This window comes from Chlorocebus sabaeus, chromosome 18 (genome assembly GCF_047675955.1).
Source record: "Chlorocebus sabaeus isolate Y175 chromosome 18, mChlSab1.0.hap1, whole genome shotgun sequence".
NCBI classification, from domain to species: Eukaryota; Metazoa; Chordata; class Mammalia; order Primates; family Cercopithecidae; genus Chlorocebus; species Chlorocebus sabaeus.
This window is the reverse complement of record NC_132921.1, coordinates 59,877,066-59,904,229: the sequence shown is the minus strand read 5'-3', so window position 1 is coordinate 59,904,229 and position 27,164 is coordinate 59,877,066. Positions and strand designations below refer to the sequence as shown.

Below are 27,164 nucleotides of genomic sequence, written 5' to 3'. Positions count from 1 at the left end.
GCCTGGATAATTTTTTTTTGTATTTTTCATAGAGACGGGGTTTCACCGTGTTAGCCAGGATGGTCTCGATCTCCTGACCTCGTGATCCGCCAGTCTCAGCCTCCCAAAGTGCTGGGATTACAGGCGTGAGCCACCGCGCCCAGCTGAGAGTTCTTTATATATCTTAGACATAAGTCCTTTACCAGACATATGGTTTGCAAAAATTTTATATTCTTTAGGTCTCATAATATTTTAAAGTGATGAGAATTTTTGAAATCAGTTTTTTAATTGCTTGCTCTTTCCCTTTACCTAAGATGTATCCTTTGAAAATATCCAGTGGAGTATAGATCCGGGAGCAGACCTTTCTCAGTATAAAATGGATGTTACTGTAATAGATACAAAGGTAAGTTAAAAAGTAAAACCAAAACTCATTTGACTCTTGTTCTAATGAGGTGTTAGTCAACCTCCTCTCGTGACTCACTCTGTCACCTTAAGATAGTCAGATACCTCTTAAAACCTACATGTATTTATGCAGAAAATTAAGAAATAAAAATGCTTATTCTTCTAACTTTATGGTATTTTTTTAAAGGGTAATAATACTTTCTGACTTTAAAGGGCTTTGCTGAAAAATATTAATATAATAATACAGTTTTTAAAAGAATGCAGTGGCCAGGCACCGTGGCTCATGCCTGTAATCCCAACACTCTGGGAGGTTGAAGAGAGAATCACTTGAAGCCAGGAATTCGAGACCAGCCTGGGCAACATAGCAAGGCCCTGTCTCTACAGGAAATTTTAAAATTAGCTGGGCATGGTATTGCATACCTGTAGTCCTAGCTTCTTGGGAGGCTGAGGTTGGGAGGATACCTTGAACCCAGGAATTCAAGGCTGCAGTGAGGTATGATCACACCACTGCACATCCCGCCTAGGCAACCAGAGCAAGACCCTGTCTCATAAATAAAAATAATGCAAAATGCTGCATGTCTTATATAATTTTATCTTTCATTAAAATAATTCATCATGTCTTCATTAGCTTTAAAATAATGTACCATAAAATTTATTTTCCAAGTCGACTATTTTTAAAAATACTGTATTTTTTAAAAATTAAAATTCATAGCGGAAATAGTTTTTTGTCTTGTATTTAGGTTCTGTGTAGTTTCAGAAGTTCCCTTTCACTTGGTAGCATATTAATAACAAAGTATTTAACATTCACTGAGTAATATATGCCTATCAAGAAATTAAATTTAATTTTTGAAATTGTTCTTAGTGTACATTGATGTTCATTACTATGAGGCAGATTGGAAAAGAAAGGCAGGAAAAGTTCAAGGGTGTTTAGTTGTAAATAATTCTCCCTTTTCTTGGCAGCAGTCCTTCTTTTCCTAGGCTTGATTATACTAAAGCTAAAATGTTTTATAAGCAGTAAAACCTAAATCCTTACCTGTTTGTAAAGTATAAAAGTAAATATAGCTTAATGCTTAAAAGTGGTAAAATGTATGTTATGTATATTTTACCAAAATGTTTTGTAAAAATTAAATGTAAGACCATAAAGGAATAATTGTTAAAACTTTTGATTTTTAAAATATTCATTCAGGATGGCAGTCAGTCAAAATTAGGAGGAGAAACAGTGGACATGGACTGTACCTTGGTTAGTGAAACCGTTCTCTTAAAAATGAAGAAGCAAGAGCAGAAGGGAGAAAAAAGTTCAAGTAAGATTTTTGTTTTTGTTTTTTATTTTAATAAAAAACGTGTGTGAAGTTTGTAGTTGTCCCATTGCACTGATTAGCTCAAGTGACCTCTTCACCATACACCAGGTTTTTTCCTGCTCTATTAGGTTCCTCTTAGGCTCAGTTTCAGTACGTCAGAAAAAAAAAGTCTTTAACCAAAATAATTTCATTTCAGAAAAGATTCATATCTTCAGGGATTTGCAAATGACAGCCAGCTACCAGTTTTGTAAATAAAGTTCTACCAGAGCACAGCCTTATTCATTTCTTTATGTATTGCCCATCGCTGTTTGTTCCATACAGCTGCAAAATTGAGTAGTTGGTGCAGAGACCTTATAGCCCCACAAACCTCAAATAGTTATTTTCTGACCCTCTAAGAAAAAAATTTGCTGATCCCTGGTGTAGACAATTTTTTATAAATGGTATAACAGGAAGTCTTGAGTCCTGTGTTAGAATTAACGTTTGCCAAAGGAATTTGATGAGGAAAGAAAGGAGAAATCTACTGAGAAGTGTTAGTATAGTTTTACAGGTTAACATTCAGAATCATAGTGTATATGCTGAGTTAATCTGCTGTATTCCACCTCTACTGATGAGGCAATTTGGCCAAATTAGTGGCCTACAACCCTTTGTAGTGAGAATCTATTAGTTATTCACCCAAAGTCTTGATTTTCCAGAAGAGATGAGAACAATAGGAGGATTTTGGTTAGCACTACCTTAGCAACTTTCCTAACTGTAGGGCACATGACATGAGAACAGCTAGACTAGGAACAGTTGTCGTTTATCACCCTTATGTATTGAAGGGCAAGGGTCTGCCACATGGGGAAGCAGTGCTAAAAGCAGAGACATTCCCCAGTGATCATTTGTTAGAAGCCAAATACATTGAGGCTGGGTATGCATTCCTTATTCTTCTGCTAAATTTTCTGTAGTCTACCTGCTCAGAGCAAAAAATAAAATAGTCTTGCTCTGGCTTCTTCTGAATCGGCATATCTATTGCTGCCTTAAATGCAGTAAATGAAAGAAAATTTTAGTAGTCTTTGCCTTATTTGTTTTTCAATGACATATAACAAACCATATGATGAAGCAGATGGTTACCTAGGTAGAGAAGCCAATACCTATTAAAAGAAAAAACCTTCACAGTAGTTTATTGCCATTTTATGGTTTGTATGACACTAAATAACTTTTCTTAAGAGGATACTTTGCTTTTAAGATTATTTTCTTCCTGGTACTAGCCTCTGATCATGTTTTTCTCATTTTTGTAGAAAAGAGAAAATCTAAAGTATGCCTACTTTAAATCTACTCAGAAGACAATAGTTTCTCAAATTTATTTGAAGCAAGTATCATGTGAAAGAGAAATTAGCACTTGGACTAATGAAATTACAGAGATAATTTTGGCTAATAAAGTGCTGTGGATACTATTGCTACATAATGAATGAATCACTGGAATAACTCAGAGGATTCAAACAAAAGCTTTTCTTATCTTCCTAGTTTCTGTGGCTCAGGAATTCAGGAAAGGCTTGGCTGGTCAGTTCTGTTTCAGGGTCTCATGCAGTTGTAGGCAGATGGTGACTGGAACTGAAACAGCAGAGGGCTGGGCAGCTGGAGAGTGACTTGGCATCTCCTCATTCACTCTCAGGGCTTATTCACATAGGCTCATTTGAGCTTCCTCTTCACATGGAAGATAAGTTCCCAGAGTTGGCACCCCAACAGAACAAAGCAGAAGTAGGTGGCATTTTTATGGCCTCAGAGGTAACATAGTGTCACAAAGATCTGCACAGGCATAAAGTGAAATGAACAGGCCCTCAGTGACACTCAGTGGGAGGAGTGTTGACATCATGTTGTAAGAACAGCACATGGAATGGGAGACATTAGTGAGGTTATATTAAAAAAAAAAATTTACCCCATAAGGTAAAACTTTTCCAGCACTCAGAATTGGTTTAAAATGAAATATACCAATAAAAATTCCATATTACTGCCAGTATTTCAATTCAGAAAATTTTCATGCACCTACTCTGTGTTAGACTTACTAGGTGCTGTGACAGAAAGATCAGCAAGGATATATTCTGTGTCTTCAGGTATTTCACAATCACAAATCAAACAAAAATAAATCAGCAATTTAACATTTTGCTTTACAAACAGCATACACAGAATGTTCTGAGGATGCCTAGCACAATGCCTGGTGCATAGAAGTTGTATTTTATTTACAAGTTTGACCTTCAGCATGCAGAATGTTTAATTATCAGTAAATATCAAGCAAAAATTTTGTAGTAGGAAGTATTTTAGGAACTAGAGATAATGAATAAACAGAACAAAAGTACTTACCTCATGGAACTTACATTCTAATGAGAGAAATAAACAATTATATATATAATAGATGATGGTAAGTCCAGGAGAAAGGTAAAGCAAGTTAAGAGTGAGAGAGTGCTGCAGGTTGGGAGAGGTGGTGCTTACATAGAATAATCTCAGCAGACCTCTTTTCTGTCATATTTGTTAGCCAACTGTATTTAAACTCTGGTGTTTTTTAAGTGTGATTATGTAATGGGAAATGTTGTTAGATCTGTGAAGGTGAATTTATCACTTTCCATGTCAAATATGGCATTGAATTCCTAATTTCTAGTAATACTAAACTACTAGATGCTAATGATGATGAAAGAAAATACTTTTTCGCTACTTAATAACAAAAGTAAGCATGAGAGAGTAGAGCACAGTGACTCACACCTGTAATCCCAGCACCTTGGGAGGCCAAGGCGGGCAGATCACTCGAGGTCAGGAGTTTGAGACCAGCCTGGCCAACATGGTGAAACCGTGTCTCTACTAAAAATACAAAAATTAGCCAGGTATGGTGGCACACACCTGTAATCCCAGCTACTTGGGAGGCTGAGGCAGAAAGATTGCTTGAACCTGGGAGGCGGAGGTTGCAGTGAGCCAGTATCGCATCCCTGCACTCCACCCCAGGTGACAGAGTGAGATTCCGTCTCAAAAAAAAAAGCATGAGTAAAGGACATTTAAAGCCATAACATAAAGTCTTTGTAAATGTACAGTAACTACCCAGAGTTGGGAGTTTATTCTTACCTCATACACGAATTACAAGAATTAAACCTCATTATAAGAATCATGATTTAAGAAGTGTCTGTAAACACTTCATTACATACATTACAGTTTGTTACTCACTTAGAGTAACTGAATTAACACTCAGCCTTACAGCTTGCAACTCAGAATCATGTTTAGCATGTGTCCATAAACATTTCACTACATCCATTACATCTATACACCAAAAGAACACTCTTCACAGCTAGGCCTGCAACACTCATTGTAATAATCATGCCTTTAAACACTTCATTAATATACATTATAGTTTGTTACTCACTTATATTCACTGAATTTAGCACTCTTAACGACCGCTTACAAGTAACATTCTTAGAACTATCTTTTGCATATATGTCTACAATCCTTTCACTACCTATATTACATCTGTTCACTGAAAGAATACTCTTCAGAATAAGGCCTGTAATCCACATTTTTTTATTTCCTTAAAACATTTTTTAAACTATTAAATTTTATTTTAGGTTTGCAGGTTCATAAAAAGGTTTGTTATATAGATAAACACGTGTCATGGGAATTTGTTGCACATACTATTACATCACAGTTATTAAGCTCAGTACCCAATATATAATCCATATTTTCTCAACCATGTTTTAAGAAGTGTCTTTAAGGACTGCATTCTGTTACTGTGTGGCAGTTACTACAGTTTCATGATGGTCTATATAGAAAGCAAAAGCTTGCTTATTGCCCTCAGCCGATGCTCTTTTACATAGATGAAGAAAGAAAAATGAATGATAGCTTGGAAGATATGTTTGATCAGACAACACATGAAGAGTATGAATCCTGTTTGGCAGATAGTTTCTCCCAAGCAGCAGATGAAGAGGAGGAATTGTCTGCTGCCACAAAGAAACCACACAGTAAGATGATTTTCTCTTTAACTATGGCTTCTCAGTTGCAGAATTCAGTAAGTTAAGTTATCAAGCTAATTAACAAAGGCTTGATAGCATATCAATAATTAAAGTTTCATATTTCTTGTATAAATTTTTTCACCTTTTTAAAATTTTGAGATCATGTCACACTAATAAGAGTTCCAGAAAATTGTTTGACATTCTCCTGTACCTTTCACTTAACCTCTCCTTATGTTAACGTGTTATATAGCTATAAAATATTTATTAGAACTAAGAAACTAACATTAGTTTGATATTAGAAATTTTTTTCTAAATATGCATAAAATTGATAAAATTTTTGAGAAACTTCTGTTAATTATTAAATTAATTGTAATGAAGTAGAAGGAGAAAATTTTGTGGAACATTCAGATCTAGCCAGGCACAGCAGTTCGCACCTATAATCCCAGCACTTTGGAAGGCCAAGGCAGATGGATTGCTTGAACTCAGGAGTTCAAGACCAGCCTGGGCAATAAGACAAAACCTCATTTCTACAAAAATTAGCTCGGCATGGTGGCACGTATCTGTAGTCCCAGCTACTTGGGGGCTGGGGCGAGAGGATCACTTGAACACCCAGAAGGCTGTGGCTGCGTCAGTGGATCACCCACTGCACTACAGCCTGGGCAACAGAGTGAGACCCTGTCTCCAAATAAATAAATAATTATACTACAGCCTGGGCAACAGAGTGAGACCCTGTCTCCAAATAAATAATTATACTACAGCCTGGGCAACAGAGTGAGACCCCGTCTCAAAAATAAATTGTAATAATTAAATTCAAAACAGGAAAATTCAGATCTGTTTTCTGCTGTGAATGCTTTATCTTACCAGCCAAAATACCTAATGTAACTATGTGTATTAGTATTAATATCTCTTTCATTAGAAGCAGTAATTTTATAATGTAGGATAGCAATCAGAAAAAGAATAATTGAAAATCTAAGTAGATAATCTGGATTGAAAATTGTAATTTTTGTTAAATCTCTCATTTTTCTCATTGTTATTAATTGGTCCAAATTTTTAATCTAGTGCAAAAATTGTTTTATGCTGGTTTAAATGAACATACGTTCTGCTGTGGCACAATCTTGATTATGCTCATGTTTCCATGAGGTTTTTAAAACAGCCCGTAACTCAAAAATGAATGAGACCGAAACCAAAGATAGAGGACAGTAGTCTTTTGCTTGCTTAGTCCATGGCAAAAACTCCATCAAGTAAATTTTGAAATAAAAATTTACAGCTGTTCAGTATCCTTTTTCCCCCCACGAAGGACCTTTTGCAAATAGGTTTCACTTCAAACAAAAAGAATATTTTTTTGCAAAGGCGTACTTATTAATTTCCGTTCCTTGTTTTAAGTTACATTTGACACTGACTATCCCAGAATTTCTTCTCACTTAGCTTTTCTGACGATGCTGCATCGTTCTTTTTATTTATCACAGCTTCTTTCCTAGAATATCCCCAAGACTCTTTCTTCATCGCAACTTGTTTTCTCTCACAGCTTTTATTAGCCCTACCTCTGAAAATGATTCCAAATCTGCATCTCTAGGTTTCACTTCTCTAATGAATCCCAGTCTTGCATTTCTGAGTACTGTGAGATACTTTTGTCTCTTCAGCTTAAACGTAACATGTCTAAGCCAATTTCCATTTACTTCCTACCAAAAAATCTTCAGACGTTTTTATTTTTCCCAGTCACCCAGGCATATAATTTAGGATTTGTTATGTATTTATTTTATTTTCTCAATCTAGTTACTACCTTACATGTGCTTTCTCACATAACCCTTAACTATCTACTTGCTTAACATTTAACTCTCTGCTTGCTTAATGTCTGTTTTCCTCACTGTAATGTAAACTCCATGAAGACAGGAGACCTGCTCTCTCTTGTTATACATTGTATGTCTGGAACTTAGCACCATGCTCAGTAAATTTTGATTCTTTGAATAGATGCTGGCATTTAGCTATTTGAGTCTAGACATCTTAGGAGTCAGGTCCCAAGATATGAGCTCTAGTTTTTAATCTTTGTCACCAATTTTCTGATAAAATCTTTAATCTGTTTATTCTCTAGTTATAACTTACCTTAAAGATGCATTATAAAAATCAACAGGATTGGTGACAATGTTAATTAGTATAGCCATTTTAGAAAATAGTATGAAGATTCCTCAAAAAACTAAAAATGGCCGAGGCGGGCGGATCACGAGGTCAGGAGATTGAGACCATCCTGGCTAACATGGTGAAACCCTGTCTCTACTGAAAAAAACAAAAAAATTAAGCGGATGTGGTGGCAGGCATCTGTAGTCCCAGCTATTCGGGAGGCTGAGGCAGGAGAATGGCGTGAACCAAGGAGGTGGAACTTGCAGTGAGCCAAGATCATGCCACTGTGCTCCACCCTGGGCAACAAAGTGAGACTCCGTCTCAAAAAAAAAAAAACTAAAAATGGAATATCATAGATCCAGCAGTCCCACTACTGGGTGTATATTCAAAGGAAAGGAAATCAGTATGTTAAAGAGATATCTGCACTCACATTTATTGCAGCACTGTTCAGAATAGCCAAGATACAGAATCAGCCTAAGTGTCTATTTACAGATAAATAGTTAAAGAAAACTATATATATATAAATATATATATATGTATAGATACACACATACACACAAAAAAATACTATTTAGCCACTAAAAAGAACAAAATTCTGTCATTTGTGCAAACATCGATGAGTTTGGACAACATCATATTAGGAGAAATAAGCCAGGCACAGAAAGATAAATACCACATGTTGTTATTTGTATGTGGAATCTGAAAAAGTTGATCTCATAGATGTAGAGAGTAGAATAGTGGTTACTAGAGGTGGGGAAGACTAGGGTAGCCAAAGGTGGGTTAATTAATATAAAAATATAGCTAGCCAAGCAAGGTGGCAGGCACCCATGGTCCCAGCCACCCAAGAGGCAGAGGCAGGAGGATAGCTTGAGCCTTGGAGTTCTTGGAGTAGTGCTGTATTGGAGTTCTGAGGTATGATCCATATTAAGTTTAGCATCAATATGGTGACCTCTTAGAAGTAGGAGACCACTAAGTTGCTTAAGGAGCAGTGAACTGTCCCACTTCAAAAATGGAGCAGGTCGAAACTTGCATGCTGATCAGTAGTAGTACGGTGCCTATGAATTGCCCCTACACTCCAGCCTGGGCAACATAGCAAGACCTGATCTCTAAGAAAAATAAATAAGGGAGCCTGGCACAGTGGCTCACGCTTGTAATCCCAGCATTTTGGGAGGCTGAGGCAGGTGGATCACAGTCAGGAGATCGAGACCATCCTGGCTAACATGGTGAAACCCCATCTCTACTAAAAATACAAAAAAGTAGCCAGACGTGGTGGTGTGCACATGTAGTCCCAGCTACTCGGGAGGCTGAGGCAGGAGAATCTCTTGAACCTGGGAGGTGGAAGTTGCAGTGAGCCTAGATCATGCCACTGCACTCCAACCTGGGCAAGAGCAAGACTGTCTCCAAAAAACAAAGAAAAATAAACAAAATGCTAAATAGAATAAGTTGTAGTGTTCAATAGCACTATATGGTGACTATAATTAACAACAATATATTATATGTTCTCAGATAGCTAAAAACATAGATTTTGAATGTTCCCAACACAAAGAAATGACAAACAAATGTTTGAGGTGACAGATATGCTAATTATCCTAATTTGGTCATTACACATTGTATACATATATCAGAGTATCACACTCTATAAAGATGTATAATTATGTGTAATTTTTTTTATTTTTTTGAGACAGGGTCTTGCTCTGTTGCCAGGCTGGAGTGCAGTGGCACGATCTCAGCTCACTGCAACCTCCAACTCCCTGGTTCAAGCGATTCTCCTGCCTCAGCCTCCCAAGTAGCTGGGATTACAGGTGCCTGCCACCATGCCCAGCTAATTTTTATATTTTTAGTAGAGACAGGGTTTCACCATGTTGGCCAGGCTGGTCTCGAACTCCTGACCTCAGGTGATCCACCCACCTCAGCCTCCCAAAGTGCTGAGATTACAGGTATGAGCCACTGTACCCAGCCAAAATTAATATTGAAAGGTGTCTTTTTGTTGTCGTTTCTTGTCAAACGATAATAGTGGTCATCTGAGTATTTCTTTTAAACTCTGAAATACTTTCTGAGATAATGACTTTCAGCTGTCTAGTAATTTTGAGGTAAATGAAACAGCACCCACCTCATTATGCAGATGCAAAAGAAAGAAAAAAGTAGTTACAGAGGCCGGGCGCGGTGGCTCACACCTGTAATCCCAGCACTTTGGGAGGCCAAGGCGAGCAGATCATGAGGTCAGGAGATTGAGTTCATCCTGGCTAACATGGTGAAACCCCGTCTCTACTAAAAACACAAAAAATTAGCCGGGCGTGGTGGTGGGCGCCTGTAGTCCCAGCTACTTGGGAGGCTGAGGCAGGAGAATGGCATAAACCCGGGAGGTGGAGCTTGCAGTAACCCGAGATCCTGCCACTGTACTCCAGCCTAGGTGACAGAGCAACACTCCGTCTCAAAAAAAAAAAAAAAAAAAAGTAGTTACATAGTTACAGAAAATTTAAATGAGTTGCTCAGAGACCTAGAGTATGAAACCCAATGAAAATGGAAGTTTGAGTACATGTCATTTTCTTCCAAGCTAGTTAACTATTTCTCATTAAGTTATACATTTAGTTTGTAATGTACATGTTTTATTTATAGCTCATGGTGATAAACAAGACAAAGTCAAGCAGAAAGCATTTGTGGAGCCATATTTTAAAGATAATGAAAGGTAAGTTGGTTTTTATTTATACCAGCAATGTGACTAGAAGTACAATAGAGCTGTCTTTTATTTTTCTCTCTCTCTCTTTTTTTTTTTTTTTTTTTTTTTTTTTTTTTTTTTTTTTTTTTTTTTGAGACAGGGTCTTGCTCTGTCATCCAGGCTAGAGTACAATGGCTTCATCTCAGCTCACTGCAACCTTCACCTCCTAGGCTTAAGCAATACTCTCACCTCAGCCTCCTGAGTATCTGGGACTACAGGCACATACTACCACACCCGGCTAATTATTTTTTGTAGAGACAGGGTTTCACCACGTTGCCAAGACTAATCTTGAACTCTTGGGCTCAAGCCATCCATCTGCCTCGGCCTCTCAACGTCCTGGGATTACAGGCTTGAGCCACCACACCTGGCCAATAGAGCTGTCTTTGTCAGAGTATCTCTAAACTGTTAAATAGCTACTTTGGTTAAGTTAAAATTATTTACTTTATGGTCATAAAAAAAAGACTCAAGCATAAAAATGACAAATTTTACAAATAAGGAAATTTTTACCACCATCACCTTTTTTTGGCAGTGAGAATAGTGATTTTCTCTGCTTTATTTTTCGTGTGTGTGTGTGTATATATTTATATATATATATATTTTTTTGAGACGGAGTTTCATTCTGTCGCCCAGGCTGGAGTACAGTGGCACAATCTCTGCTCACTGCAACCTCTGTCTCCTGGGTTCAAGTGATTCTTTTGCCTCGGTCTCCCAAGTAAGCTTGGATTACAGGTGCCCGCCACCAGGCCTGGATAATTTGTGTATTTTTATTAGAGATGGGGTTTCACCATGTTGGCCAGGCTGGTCTCAAACTCCTGACCTCAGGTGATCCACCTGCCTCAGCCTCCCAAACTAATGGGATTACAGGCATGAGCCACCCCACCCAGCCTGTTTTATTATTTTTTTAAAAATCGTCTTTTTATTCTATCTTATTTTCAACTTGGGGCATTTATTAAATTGTACAAGTTTTATGTAGTATAAGACTTTAGGTAGGCCAGGCACGGTGGCTCACGCCTGTTATCCCAGCAGTTCTGGGAGGCCAAGGCAGGGGGATCACAAGGTCGGAAGATGGAGACCATCCTGGCTAACTTGGTGAAACCCTGTCTCTACTAAAAATACAAAAAATTAGCTGGGCATAGTAGTGGGCACCTATAGTCCCCGCTACTCAAGAGGCAGGAGAATGGCGTGAACTTGGGAGGTGGAGGTTGCAGTGTGCCAAGACTTAGTAAAATAGGTAGTAACACTTAGGTTTATTATGCTTCAGAATTACTTTATGAGGATTTTTGAATCTTTAAAATCAAAACAAACCTTTAAGCATCTTTTTTGGGTTGTTTTTGTTTTTGTTTTTGTTGTTTCTTTTTGTTTTTGTTTTTGTTTTTTTGAGATGGAGTTTCACTCTTGTTGCCCAGTCTGGAGTGCAATGGCGTGATCTCAGCTCACTGCATACTCTGCCTCCTGGGTTCAAGCAATTCTCCTGCCTCAGCCTCCCAAGTAGCTGGGATTACAGTTGGCCGCCAGCATGCCTGGCTAATTTTTGTATTTTTAGTAGAGACGGGGTTTCACCATGTTGATTAGGCTGGTCTCGAACTTGTCACTTAAGGTAATCCACCCACATGGGCCTCCCAAAGTCTTGGGATTACAGGCGTGAACCACCTCGCCTGACCCTAAGCATCTTGATTTAACCATAATGTGACTTTCTGCCTTTCACAGAGATTGCAAATTCTGTTACTTACTGTCGCCTACTGTTTGTTCTTAAAGCGAATTGAAGACATAGTAATTCATTTTAAAAAATTGTTATTTTTTTCTTTAAGTTAGGATGTTGGTAATTGAGTTAGTAAGTAAAGTTATTCCTTTTATTTTTATTTATATTGAGAATTTTAGAAATCTAACAGGCCAAGATTTTTTTTATTCCTGTGAGACTCTTAAAGAGCTGTCATTTTGTTAAATGCTTAATTCTTTTTTTTTAGTTACCAGTTTTCCAAACAAATGGTACTCTAGCATCCCAAATGTGACTAGGTTGTTTTTTGTTTAGGTGTCATTATATACTCATCAATTTAAGTATATTTGATGGGTTGTAATCCATTGCAGTCATTATCCTTAGAGATACTCAGATTGTCCAGTCTTTGCCTAAAGGAAGCTTCTTTCATAGCTTTCTTGCTTCTGCTATCTGGAATGTGCCATTTTTGCTGGAGCCCTAGTTCCTTTTTCCTGGAGCCCTAGTTCCTTTTAGTGAGAAATGGTGTTTAGGCCACAGTCTGGCTGCTAGGGTTGTGCTTTAGTCATTGTTTCTCAGCCTTTTAGGTGGACAGAGTTAGAAAGAAGGTTTTTTGTATCACTTTGGGTTTTTTGTTTTTTTTTTTTTTGAGACGGAGTCTCCCTCTGTCACCCAGGCTGGAGTGCAGTGGCACGATCTCAGCTCACTGCAAGCTGTGCCTCCTGGGTTCACGCCATTCTCCTGCCTCCGCCTCCTGAGTAGCTGGGACTACAGGCGCCCGCCACCGCACCCAGCTGATTTTTTGTACTTTTGATAGAGACAGGGTTTCACCGTGTTAGCCAGGATAGTCTCAATCTCCTGACTTCGTGATCCGCCCGCCTTGGCCTCCCAAAGTGCTGGGATTACAGGTGTGAGCCACCTCACGCTGCCATATCACTTTAATTTTTTAAGGTAAACTATACTTCATACTGATCGCTCTAACTCAGATTCAGGACCACAGGATATTTATGTAAATTCCTCTATCTTACATCTGTATTTACTTTCCCACCTACCAAAAATCCCACTTTTCAGTGCCACCAACATAATTCCTTAATTTATTTTATTCCACAATACACATAAAGCAGCTTCAGAATAATACCACCAATAACATAATTAATGAAAATAGTTTGAAAACTTTTTGTATGCTCTTTTGTCCTTAAAATATATTCTATTAGAAATGTACAGTCAAATCACTGTGTTGTTTTTTTTTTTAAGTCATTTGGGATAATTATTTTTTGCATAATTATGCCACAAACTCAGTACCCAAGTTTATGTCGCTTTTGATTTTTTAGGAATTGGGTTTTTTTCTTTTCATATTTAATTATTGTAAAAGTATATAAAGTATAATGTATACTTTATACATCATATATATAAAATGTATATAAAATGTGTATAATGGACACAAAGTGTGTACATTGTACCAGACTACAATACAAGTATATTCAGATAAATCTCACTTCTATTCTTGGCCTCTATATCTTATTACCTCCCTATCCCTATAGGTAATCATTTGTTTAAAATTTATGATTTTTCTTCTCTCCTGAAAAATAGAAGCAAATACATGTGTATAGACATACTCTCCGTGACTCATATAGAATATTATATATACTTTTCTCTAATTTGCTTTTTTAGACGGAGTCTCACTCTGTCGCCAGGCTAGAATGCAGTGGCACCATCTCGGCTCACTGCAACCTCCACCTCCTCGATTCAAGCAGTTCTCCTGCCTCAGCCTCCCGAGTAGCTGAGACTACAGGCACACACCACCACGCCCAGCTAATTTTTGTATTTTTAGTGGAGACGGGGTTTCACCATGTTGGTCAGGATGGTCTCAATTTCTTGACCTCATGATCCACCCACCTCAGCCTCCCAAAGTGCTGGGATTACAGGCCTGAGCCACTGCTCCCAGTCTGCTTTTTTAATTTAACTATAGATCCTGGAAATCACTCAAGTTGTATATAGCGATACTCTTCATTTCTTTTTAGCTCCATAGTACTTCATTATGTGACTCTACCATAGTTTATACCCTAGCAATGGACACTTGGGCTGTTGACAGTTATGCCTAGTGTGCATGGTGCTGCAGTGAATAACCTTGCACGTTCTCTTTTCATATTTTTGCCTGTAGATCATTGAGATAGATTCCTAGAAGTAGGACTGCGGAGGAAGAACTGTCATTTTCCAGGTGGCTCATGCCTATAATCCCAGCACTTTGGGCAGCTTTGGTGGAAGAATCACTTGAGCCCAGGAGTTTGAGACCAGCCTGGGCAACACAGTGAGGCCACGTCTCTACAAAAAATTAAAAATTAGCTATATGTGATGGTGTGTGCCTGTAGTCCCAGCTACTCAGGAAGCTTAGGTGAGAAGATCGCTTGAGCCCCGTAAGTCAAGGCAGCAGTAAGCTATGATCACACCACTGCACTCCATCCTGGGCAACGGAGCGAGACCCTGTCTCAAAAAAAAAAACAAAAACAAAAAACAAAAAAACCTGTCATTTTAAATGTTTCCTATTAGAGGTTCACTAGTTTTTTAGAAATTATGTATGAGTAGCTTGCTTTATTCTGAAGCAATTAGATAGCTGGAGAACAAGAGGTGAATGAAAGTGTGGGGATGGAGGCATGGGGTTGCTAAAATTCTCGGAGTTACATGGTTGCTTTTCCCACTGAGAATACTAACACTGCAAACCTGGGAAGATCGATTGTGTAGCATCAGGGACAAGAAGCTTGTTTAAGTGATGCTTTGAGGTCTACTACAGATGCCATTCTACTAGGAGATTCCCCAGGTCATGATAAGACACTATATATGTAGGGTAGTTAATATTCAGAGGAAAGGATATGGCCAAAATGTGATCTGCATAATCCTAGGATTCCATAAACTCTTTGAAAGAAAATATAGTGGTGGCAGTATTTTTTGTGTGTTCCTTCTTGGTTTCCCTTTTCTAATTCACAGATCATACCAGAGTTGAGGGTTCTTAGGTTGAAACAAAAAAGGATTTATACTTAGAAGTAGAGTGACTAAAACTTTTCTTTTTGAGGGAAAGTGCTTACCAACCAGAGGGGCATGTATGTGATCTTTTTATTACACTTCCATTTAAGGTATACTTTCTATTTCACGGTTCTTTATTGCACTTTGCAATTACTGTGTTTTTTACAAATTGAAGGTATGTGGCAACCCTGTTTGAACAAATCTGTCAGTAACATTTTTCCAACAACATGTGCTTACTTCATGTTTCTGTGTCACATTTTGGTAATTCTCACAATATTTCAAACTTTTTCATTATTATATCTGTTGGTGTTCTGTGATCAGTGATCCTTAATGCTTTTTCTTTTTTTTTTTTTTTTTTAAGAGACAGAGTCTTGCTCTGTCGCCCAGTCTAGAGTGCAGTGGCGCAATCTCAGCTCACTGCAGACTCCGCCTCCCGGGTTCATGCCATTCTCCTGCCTCAGCCTCCTGAGTGGTTGGGACTACAGGTGCCCACGACCACGCCCAGCTAATTTTTTTGTATTTTTTTTTAGTAGAGACGGGGTTTCACCACATTAGCCAGGATGGTGTTGATCTCCTGACCTCATGATCTGCCTGCCTGGGCCTCCCAAAGTTCTGGGATTACAGGCATGAGCCACCACGCTCAGCCTGATGCTATTATTATAATTGTTTGGGGGCATCATGAACCATGTCCATACAAGACAGCGAACTCAATCAATGAATGCCATGTGTGTTCTGGCTGCTCCACCAACCGACCATTTTCCCATCTCTCCTCTTCTTGGGCCTCCCTATTCCCTGAGACACAACAACATTGAAATTAGGCCAGTTAAGAACCATGCAATGGAACTAGGCATGGTGGACTCATGCCTGTAATTCCAGAACTTTGGGAGGCCATGATGAGCAGATCTAGACCAGTCTGGGCAATATGGAAAAACCCCATCTCTACAAAAAATGCCAAAAAAATTAACTGAGCATGGTGGCACACATCTGTAGTTCCAACTGTTGTACTGGGAGAGGCTGAAGTAGGAGGATTGCTTGAGCCCAGGAAGTCGAAACTACAGTGAGCTGTGATCGCGCCACTGTGCTCCAGCCTGGGAGATAAAGCGAGATGCTGTCTCAAAAACTAAAAACTATGATGCCTTCTAAGTATACATGTGAAAGGAAGAGTTGCACATCTCTTACCTTTAAATCAAATGCTACAAATGATTAAGTTTAATGAGGAAGACATTTCAAAAGCCAAGAGAGGTAAAAAGCTAGGCCTTTTACACCAGTCTGCCAAGTTGCAAATGCAAAGGAAAGTTCTTGAAGAAAATCACAAGTGCTACTCCAGTGAACACATCAATGGTAAGAAAGTGAAACAGACTTAATGCTGATATGGAGGAAGTTTCAGTGGTCTAGACTGAAGATCAAACCAGCCACCACATTCCTTTAAGCCAGTGCCTAATCCAGAGCAAGCCTCTACCTCTCTTTAGTTTGAGGAAGCTGCAGAAGAAAAGTTTGAAACTAGCACAGGTTGGTTCATGAGGTTTAAGGAAGGAAGCCATGTCCATAATATAAAACTACAAAGCAAACAGAAAGTACTGATATAGAAGCGGTAGCAGCAAATTATCTAGAATATCTGGCTGAGATCAATGATGAACATGGCTGAACTAAACAACAGATTTTCAGTGTAGATGAAACAACCTTCTATTGGAAGAAGACGCCATCTATGACTTTGATAACTAGAGAGGAGAAACCAGTGCCTGGCTTCAGAGCTTCAAAGGACAGGTTGACTTTGGTTTGGGTTAATGCAGCTGGTGACTTTAAGTTGAAACCATTGCTCATTTACCATTCCGAAAATCCTAGGACCCTGAAGAATTATGCTAAATCCACTGTGCCTGTACGTTAGAAATAGAACAACAAAGCCTGGATGACGGCGCATCTGTTTACTGCACAGTTTACTAAATATTTTAAGCCTACTGATCAAAAAAAAAAGATTCCTTTCAAAATATTGTAATCATCCAACGGTTTTTGTTGTTGTTGTTGTTGTTGTTTTGTTTTTTTTGAGACGGAGTCTCGCTCTGTCATCCAGGCTGGAGTACAGTGGCACAATCTCGGCTCACTGCAAGCTCCGCCTCCTGGGTTCACGCCATTCTCCAGCCTCAGCCTCCCAAGTAGCTGGGAATACAGGCACCTGCCACCTCGCCCGGCTAATTTTTTGTACTTTTAGTAGAGACAAGGTTTCGCCGTGTTAGCCAGGATGGTCTTGATCTCCTGACCTTGTGATCCGCCCGCCTTAGCCTCCTAAAGTGCTGGGATTACAGGCGTAAGCCCGGCCCCGATGGTTGTTTTTTTCTTTTTCTTTTTTTCCCACCATACAAAGAGCTGATTCACTGAGAGAGTGATATTATAGTAGAGAAAGAGTGTAATAATTGCAGAGCTAGTCAAGTGGGAGGACTGGAGTTGTTATTATTTAAATCACCTTCCCCCAAAATTTGGAAGCTATGTTTTTTTTTGTTTATTTTTGTTTTTGTTTTTATTTTTGTTTTTGAGACAGAGTCTCACTCTGTCGCCCAGGCTAGAATGCAGTGGCGCAGTCTCCACTCGCTGCAACCTTTGCGTCCAGGGTTCAAGCTGTTCTTGTGCCTCAGCCTCCTGAGTAGCTGGAATTACAGGCCTGTGCCACGATGCCCGGCTAATTTTTGTATTTTTAATTAAGACGTAGCTTCGTCATGTTGGCCAGACTGGTCTCGAACTCCTGACCTCAAGTGAGCCACTGTGCCCATCCAGCTTTATTCTTTTTGCTCAGGATTGCTTTTGCTATTGCTATGTCTTTACTGCTTTCATACTAGTTTTAGGATTGTCTTTTATATTTCTATGAAAGCCTGGGCATGGTGGCTGACGCCTGTAATCCTAGCCCTTTGGGAGGCTGAGGTGGGCAGATCAACTGAGGTTAGGAGTTCAAGAGAAACCTGGCCAACATGGTTAAACCCTGTCTATACTAAAATAAAAAAATTAGCTGGGCGTGGTGGCACAAGCCTGTAATCCTGCTACTCAGAAGGCTGAGGCACAAGAATCACTTGAACCCAGGAGGTGGAGGTTGCAGTGAACCAAGATCATGCCATTGAACTCCAGCCTGGTCAACAGAGCGAGACTGTGTCTCTAAATAAATAAATATTTCTGTGAAGAACATTATTGGTATTTTGATGGGGATTATACTGAATTTCCAGATCACTTTGGATAGTAAATAGTTTTATTTTTTTTAGTTAGAAAAAAAATACCCATAAAAATACTTGGTGTATTTAAGGTAAGCACTTAATAAGTATTTGATGAAGCAATATTTTTCTAACATACTGAATAAGCATTTCAAATAAAATGAATGAATGTTTTGGGGATTATTTCTCTTCTGAACTCTAAGCTTTGTTAATTTAATTCATTTTTCCCCCAGAGAGACTAGCCTGCAAAATTTTCCTCATATTGAGGTGGTTCGGAAAAAAGAGGAGAGAAGAAAACTGCTTGGGCACACATGTAAGGAATGTGAAATTGTAAGTACTAATGTAGATACTAATTTTTTTTAAGTATGACTTTATAGATAATAAATGCATGATTTTAAAATCACATATACAAACCATATTTGTTATAGCAACCTCTTATTTGAGCCAGGCATAACAGAAGGAATAAGGAGTATTCTGGGTTGGGTGCGGTGGCTCATGCTTCTAATCTCAGCATTTTGGGAGGCCGAGGAGGGCAGATCACTTGAGGCCAGAAGATCGAGACCAGCCTGACCAACATGGCGAAACCCCGCCACTACTAAAAAATACAAAAATTAGCTGGGTGTGGTGGTGCACACCTGTAATTCCAGCTACTCAGGAGGCTGAGGCATGAGAATTGCTTGAACCTGGGAGGCGGAGATTGCAACACTGCACTCCAGCCTGGGTGACAGAGCGAGACTGTCTCCAAAAAAAAAAAAAAGTATTCTGGCTGTGACCTGAGAGATATAAACAGATGAAAAACCCTCAGTTTCTCTTAGATTACATGAGTCTGGGGCATAAGCCCTAGTTCTTATGGCCAGCTTAAGACATTCATGCCATTTTTCTGTATTTGCATTATTTGTTGCCCCTTGTGTTATGTTATAGCAAATGCTCCTATACGTATACTATTTAGGGAAACCTTTGGTAGTAGTCCGAGGAGGGTGAATCACCTGAGGTCAGAAGTTCAAGACCAGCCTAGTCAACTTGGTGAAACCCCGTCTCTACTAAATTACAAAAATTAGCTGGGCACGGTGGCAGTTGCCTGTAATCCCACTACTTAGGAGGCTGAGGCAGGAGAATTGCTTGAACCCCAGAAGCGGAGGTTGCAGTGAACTGAGATCATGCCATTGTGCTCTAGCCTGGGCAACAAGAGTAAAACTTCGTCTCAAAAAAAAGCATTATTTTCACCAGCATTCTCAGGAAATTAGGTATACTCTTAATTTTTTTTAAATAATTGGTACCACCAATATAAGTTCCTTTTTTTTTTTTCTTTTTTTTTTCTTTTTTTTTCTTTTTTTTTTGAGATGGAATCTTGCCCTGTTGCCCAGGCTGGAGTGCAGTGGCATGATCTTGGCTCACTGCAACCTACACCTCCCAGGTTCAAGCAGTTCTCCTGCTTCAGCTTCCCAAGTAGCTGGGATTACAGGTACCCCCCACCATGCATGGATATTTTGTATTTTTAGTAGATACAGGGTTACACTATTTGGCCAGGCTGGTCTCGAACTCCTAACCTCAATTGATCCAGCCACCTTGGCCTCCCAAAGTTCTGGGATTACAGATCGGAGCCACCGTGGCCGGCCAAGTTCTTTTTTTCTTTCTTTTTTTTTTTTTTGAGAAGGTGTTTTGTTGTTGCCTAGGCTAGAGGGCAGTGGCTTGATCTCAGCTCACCACAACCTCCACTTCCCAGCTTCAAACGATTCTCCTGCCTCTGCCTCCGCCTCCTGAGTAGCTGGGATTACAGGCATGCACCACCATGCCCAGCTAATTTTGTGTTTTTAGTAGAGACGGGTCCATTTTGGCCAGGCTGGCCTCGAACTCCCAACCTCAGGTGATCCATCCACCTCGGCCTCCTAAAGTACTGGGATTACTGGTGTGAGTCACTGCACCAAACATTTTTCTTCCTAAACAAGGTACAATGAATAAACAGTTAAACACTTACATTTTTCCTTTTATACATTGGCTGGCTTGGATGTTGAAGTAGCTGGTACAGACATCCCTTTGTATCTGCGGAAAACTGGCTTCAGGACCTACTGTGGATACCAAAATCACAGATGCTCAAGTCCCTGATATAAAATGACATAGTGTTTGCCTATAACCATGCACATTCTTTCATTATGCTTTAAATTACCTCTAATTACTTATAATCCCTATTACAATGTAAATGCTATGTAAATAGTTGTTATACTGTATTGCATAGGGAATGACAAGAAAAATAGTCTGTACATGTTTAATACAGATGCAGGGTTTTTTCCTGAATATTTTTGATCCATGGCTGGTTGAATCCATGAATGTAGAATCCAAGGATATGAAGGGCCAACTGTACTGATTGTCCTTTTACTAAATAGTCCCAGGCAGGTTCTGTTTTGACCTGGAACATGCTGTTTTTATTTCTTCCCTTGTTGTCCATTAGCTCTCAGATGCCTGCCTTCAGCAATTTACTTCCCCTTTTAAATTTCCTTTTTAACCTATGGGCTAGAAAATTTGATAACCAAGCACATTAAAATTATATGTGAAAGTGTGACTAGATTGTAATGCAGGTAAGCATTGGGTAAAAATATGCTCTTATGTACTAACAATGGGGATCACTATTTTGAAAAGCAGTTTGGCAATACAAGCAAAAGCCCATAATGTGAGTTTGTGAGTTTTCATTACATAAATTCAATATATCATGATTTCTTAAAGAATATGGTCCGCATTGAGTAAATCTCTGATTTTTAGTTATATCCATAATTCTATGATCTAGAACTAATCCTACTAGTTAGAAAAAAGCTACTTTGATAGAAAAGCTGTTAAGTTGCATTCATTCTCAATAATCATTTCCTGTGCTTTCTGTTATCCAATCTCTGCAAAACATTATTGTGTACATTTTAGTTTTTCTAGTTAATTTACGTAGGAGGGTGAATCTGTTCTGTTACTCAATCATAAACAGAAGTGGAAGTGCCAGTCCCATGTACTTAAATACTAACTACAAGCTTGCAGTTCTTAAATGTATCCCATTGCCTATTCTACAAGTTGAATGTGCAATACTCATGTGGATCTGCAATAGTGATCTCAAATTTCACATGTCCAAAAACAAACATACAGTATCTGCTCTCAATTCCCAAACCTCACTGCTGAGTCTCCTATATGTCCTGAGATCTTGTAGTTATTCACTACTTTTTTATTTCACATCTCAATAACTTACGTATCAACAAACCCCATTGATTCGTTGATTCTTCCTTCACAATATATCCCATATCAGGCCGGGCGCAGTGGCTCAAGCCTGTAATCCCAGCACTTTGGGAGACCAAGACGGGCGGATCACAAGATCAGGACATCGAGACCATCCTGGCTAACACGGTGAAACCCCGTCTCTACTAAAAAATACAAAAAAAAAAAACTAGCCGGCCGAGGTGGCAGGCACCTGTAGTCTCAGCTATTCGGGAGGCTGAGGCAGGAGAATGGTGTAAACCCGGGAGGCGGAGCTTGCAGTGAGCCAAGATCCAGCCACTACACTCCAGCCTGGGCGACAGAGCGAGACTCCGTCTCAAAAATATATATATATATCTATATATATCCCATATCCATCCACTTACTGCCACCACCACTAATGCCCTGGACCAAGGCAATATTTTTAATTTTTTTTTTTTTTTTTTTTTTTTTTTTTTTTGAGATGGAGTCTCGCTCTGTTGCCCAGGCTGGAGCACAGTGGCACCATCTCAGCTCACTGCAAGCTCTGCCTCCTGGGTTCACGCCATTTTCCCACCTCAGCTTCCTGAGTAGCTGGGACTACAGGCACCCGCCACCACACCTGACTAATTTTTTTGTATTTTCAATAGAGACGGGGTTTCACTATCTTAGCCAAGATGGTCTCAATCTCCTGACCTTGTGAAACGCCCACCTCGGCCTCCCAAAGTGTTGGGATTACAGGCGTGAGCCACTGCACCCAGCCAACATTTTATAATTGTAATAGCTTCTAAGTGCTCTCCTGGTCATTTTTTTTTTTTTACTCTAAAACTTTTATTTTGACTGGGCACACTGGCTCACGCCTCTAATTCCAGCACTTTGGGAGGCTGAGGCAGGTGGATCACCTGAGGTCAGGAGTTCAATACCAGCCTGGCCAACATGGTAAAACCCTGTCTCTACTAATAATACAAATATTAGCTGGATGTGGTGGTGCATGCCTGTAATCCCAGCTACTCGGGAGGCTAAGACATGAGAATCGCTTGAACCCAGGAGGCAGACGTTGCAGTGAGCTGAGATCGCTCCAGTGCACTCCAACCTAGGCGACAAGAGCGAAACTCCATCTCAAAAAAATAAATAAATATTTATTTTTTTAGAGCAGTTACAGGTTCACAGCAAAGTTGTACAGAAAGTACATAGAGTTCCCATGTACTTCTGTCCTCATTCTCTTTTACTTTTCATTCTTGTCTCTTAACAATGTACTTTCAGCTCAGCAATGAATGGCCTTTTTTTAGAATGAAAGTTAAATCATGTCATTCCCAAAATCCTTCAGTGTCCTCCCATCCCACTAAGAAAAAGAATCTAAAGTGCTTAACAAGGACAACAAACTCTGGCACTGCACTTCCTCTCTGATTTCCTGTTCTACCACTCACCCATTTGCTTGCCGTCTTACAACTGCACTGACCGACTACTGTTTCTCAAGTATGTTTTAATTCAGTGGCAGTGTTTTTTCCAGTAATCCCTGATTCTCTAAGGTCATGTCATCCCAAAGCCCAGACTAAGGTAACAAAGGCTTAAACTTAGGGCAGTGAGAATGATGAAAAAGATACCTGAATAAAGTTATTTCACACTTCTTTAAAGCCTTTAATCTATGTAAAATAGAAATGTATTAAAAGCTTTTACTTCAAACTTAAATTCTAGTTTTAAGTCTGTCACTTTCAATAGGTGATATCTTTAGCAAATTATGACTTTCATTTTCAGTTTCTCAAGTGTAAAGTGAAGGAATTGGCTGGATTAGATATGTGATTCTGGGTGGCTCATGCCTGTAATCCCGGCACTTTGGGAGGCTGAAACAGGTGGATTACTTGAGGTCAGGAGTTCGAGACCAGCCTGGCTAACATATAGTAAAACCCCATCTCTACTAAAAATACAAAATTAGCTGTGCATGGTGGCACATGCCTGTAGTCCCAGCTACTTGGGAAACTGAAGCAAGAGAATCACTTGAACACAGGAGTGGGAGGTTGCAGCGAGCCAAGATCGTGTCACTGCACCCCAGCCTGGGTGACAGAGTAAGACTTTGTCTCTCAAAAAAAAAAAAAAAAAAAAAAAAAAAGGCCGGGCGCGGTGGCTCAAGCCTGTAATCCTAGCACTTTGGGAGGCCGAGACGGGCGGATCACGAGGTCAGGAGATCAAGACCATCCTGGCTAACATGGTGAAACCCCGTCTCTACTAAAAAATAGAAAAAAATTAGCCGGGCGCAGTGGCGGGCGCCTGTAGTCCCAGCTACTCGGGAGGCTGAGGTAGGAGAATGGCGTGAACCCGGGAGGCGGAGCTTGCAGTGAGCCGAGATTGCGCCACTGCACTCCAGCCTGGGCGACAGAGCGAGACTCCGTCTCAAAAAAAAAAAAAAAAAAAAAAGTGATTCTGTCCATCTATGTTCTATTAAACCTTATACTATTGCTTTGTTTTCATTAGGTCTAGGCCTTAAAAACCTGTACAATTTTTACATATAATTTTATCCTTGTGTGCATGAAGTTCAAGTTCTTTGTTTTCACAGTTGCCAAAAAATAGTATGCTTTTGATCCTAACTGAAACCTTAAAGGGAGAACTCATGGAGCCTACAACATTCAGATCTAAATTATTTTTTAAAACCGTAGAGATAGGAAAATTACCTTGAAACACACATTATATTCAGATAACAATTAAGAAACATGTAGACCTCTGAATTTTTGTTACTGGCCTAATAAGGATAAAGACTTTCTACCAGTGTATAAATCCGCTGTATCACTAAGCACACTGTCAAGTTCAACTGGCCTTTTTTTTTTTTCATTGCAAGACTTTGTTGATGAAAGAAGCACTTTATTGGTTTACATTGTGATACGAGCTCCTTTTCTCATCAGTGAAGCAGGCACTTCACAGACCAACATCAGTAGTGTCTGTAAGAATTAATTACTAATAATATCATCAGTGAGGATTAAGTTTCCTTAGAATGCTGAATATCTTAGTAAATGGCTTTTTTAGCTTCTAGTTTATAATCAATAAGCATAACACTCCATTTATTATTCTTCAGTGAAAAAACTTACCAGTTTTTATTGTTAGTATTATGCAGATATGCCAGCAGAAGAAAGAGAAAAGAAGTTGGCTTCCTGCTCAAGACACCGATTCCGCTACATTCCACCCAACACACCAGAGAATTTTTGGGAAGTTGGTTTTCCTTCCACTCAGACTTGTATGGAAAGAGGTGAGAGTATAGATTGTAACATTTTATAATTAATTTTTTTAAATACTTGGCCGGGCACAGTGGCTCATGCCTATAATCCCAACACTTTGCAGGCCGAGGCAGGTGGATCACCTGAGGTCAGGAGTTAAAGACCAGCCTGGCCAACATGGTGAAGTCCCATCTCTACTAAAATACAAAAAATTAGCCAGGCATGGTGGCACACGCCTGTAGTCCCAGCTACTCAGGAGGCTGAGGCAAGTGAATTGCTTGAACATAGGAGATGGTGGTTGCAGTGAGCCAAGATTGTGCCATTGCACTCCAGCCTGGGCGATAGAGCAAGACTCTGTCTCAAAAATAAAATAAAATAAGATAATAAAATAAAATACTATATATGCCCAAATGTGAACATGCACCTTTTTTTCTATGGTTTCTTTACCTTTTCTGCAGGTTGGGTGCTAGTTTTGTGACATAAAAACATTCCTAAAGATAAAAGGACTCTTCAGTAATTTACTTGGAATTAGAGATTGGTTATATCACTTTAATGTGATTGTGCTTATATTATTCTGCTTTACCAAATTTCAAAAAACAATTTCTCTTTTATTCTATCATCAAAATGATTTTTTTTTTTTTTTTTTTTTTTTTAAATATAGGGCCTCACTCTGTCACCCAGACTGGAGTGCAGTGGCATGCACAGTCATGGCTCACTGATGCCTCTGACTTATGGACTCAAACTATCCTTCTATCTCAGCCTTCCAGGTAGCAAGGACTACAGGCATGTGCCACCACACCCAGCACTTTTTTGTTTTGTTTTTCGCTAGAGACAGGGTCTCACTATGTTGCCCAGGCTGGTCTGGAACTCCTGGCCTCAAAGTGGTTCTCCTGCCTTGACCTCCCAAAACGCTGGGATTACAGCCATGAGCCCCTGCACCCAGCCAAAATGACTTTAAATAAAATAAATAACCTAACAAAAACTACCAGCAAAGTTATATTTAAAAAGAGAGAATCTTTTTAAATCTCCTGCTATGAATTTTGGATTTTTAAACCTCACTTATCCAGAATGCTGTATGTTTATAAATGGTATCTGAATTAAAAAGATGTTTATTTGTTAGGTTGTTGACATGCAACTAGCTTGTTTAGATATGACACTTACATTTAATATAATTTGAGAATATATTCAGCTTTTAGGCTGTTAATAAAAGGTCAAGAGTAGTAATTTTTGTTCTGTCTTACCAGCAGCATAATGCTAAAAAATATAGATCCACACTTTTCTGGTTTTATATTTTCTACCAAAGTTAAGTTAGTTGGGTATGTGATCTGAAGTCTGCATGTCATATAACTTTCTTTGGGGTAGCATACTCCCATTTCTGTGCTCAAGCTAGGATTATTAATCTGGACATTACCACTGTTCCAGGCATATAGTAATTAGTAGTCACTAAGGTCTAAACTTCATTGTAATCATTGGTTTAAATGAAATGAAAAGCTCGAGTCCTTAGCCTTAAAAGAGCTATTTAATTAAGCAGGGTCCATTTCACAGACCCTTTGTTGTGAAAATATCATTCCAGAGGAGCTCATAGAGCATTTAATAGCTAGTTTTTATGAAAGGGCTTTTCTTTTTTTTTTTTTTTTGAAATGGAGTCTCACTGCAAGGCCCAGGCTGGAGTGCAGTGGCATGATCTCAGCTCACTGCAACCTCCACCTCCCAGGTTCAAGCGATTTTCCTGCCTCAGCCTCTTGGATAGCTGGGACTACAGGCACACGCAACCACACCCAGCTTTTTTTTCTTTGTATTTTTAGTAGAGATGGGGTTTCACCATTCTGGCCAGGCTTGTCTCGAACTCCTGACCTCAAGTGATCCACCCACCTTGGCCTCCCAAAGTGCTGGGATTACAGGCTCGAGCCACCACACCCGGCCTGAAGGGGCCTCTTTAACTAAAGATTTTATTCTCTACGTGATTGTATTCTTAGACTTTTTTTGTATGTGGCACATATAGTTCAAAACTCATTTGTTATTAAATGAATGTTGGTACAGACATTCAATCAGACATTCTCTTTAATAAGACAATATACTCTTAGTTTTATGAAGAATTTTAATTCAAAATCATCCTTAAACATAAGAACTAAATATTCACATTACATATGTACAGTTTATATATATATATAAACTAAACGCATTACATATGTACAGTTTATATATACCAAGTATACTTGAATGAAGCTGTTTAGAAAAAAGCCACAAGAGAGGAAGAATATTAGCTAAGCGGGGACTTACCTGACCTCTAATATTTTTTGCATTTTCTCCATGGTCCAAAGACTACCTAGGTGCAGACTAAGTCTTACCTTTTGGTTTAAAA

The 27,164-nt window shown here is 39.1% G+C and overlaps 1 protein-coding gene across 9 annotated transcripts in view; it reads left to right on the top strand.

Annotated features, from left to right (window-relative positions):
- The window catches only part of RBBP8 (RB binding protein 8, endonuclease), a 117,146-nt gene that overhangs the window by 88,055 nt on the left and 1,927 nt on the right, over nucleotides 1–27,164 (top strand). For 7 of the 9 annotated variants that reach the window (XM_073006428.1, XM_073006426.1, XM_007974465.3 and 4 more), the window contains 6 exons: nucleotides 294–382; nucleotides 1,568–1,682; nucleotides 5,510–5,653; nucleotides 10,376–10,445; nucleotides 18,629–18,725; nucleotides 24,693–24,834. In XM_073006428.1, coding sequence (XP_072862529.1) covers nucleotides 294–382; nucleotides 1,568–1,682; nucleotides 5,510–5,653; nucleotides 10,376–10,445; nucleotides 18,629–18,725; nucleotides 24,693–24,834 — 657 coding nt within the window. The remainder of the gene's footprint in view (nucleotides 1–293; nucleotides 383–1,567; nucleotides 1,683–5,509; nucleotides 5,654–10,375; nucleotides 10,446–18,628; nucleotides 18,726–24,692; nucleotides 24,835–27,164) is intronic. The other 2 variants (XM_007974470.3, XM_007974469.3) reach the window with 2 other exon arrangements.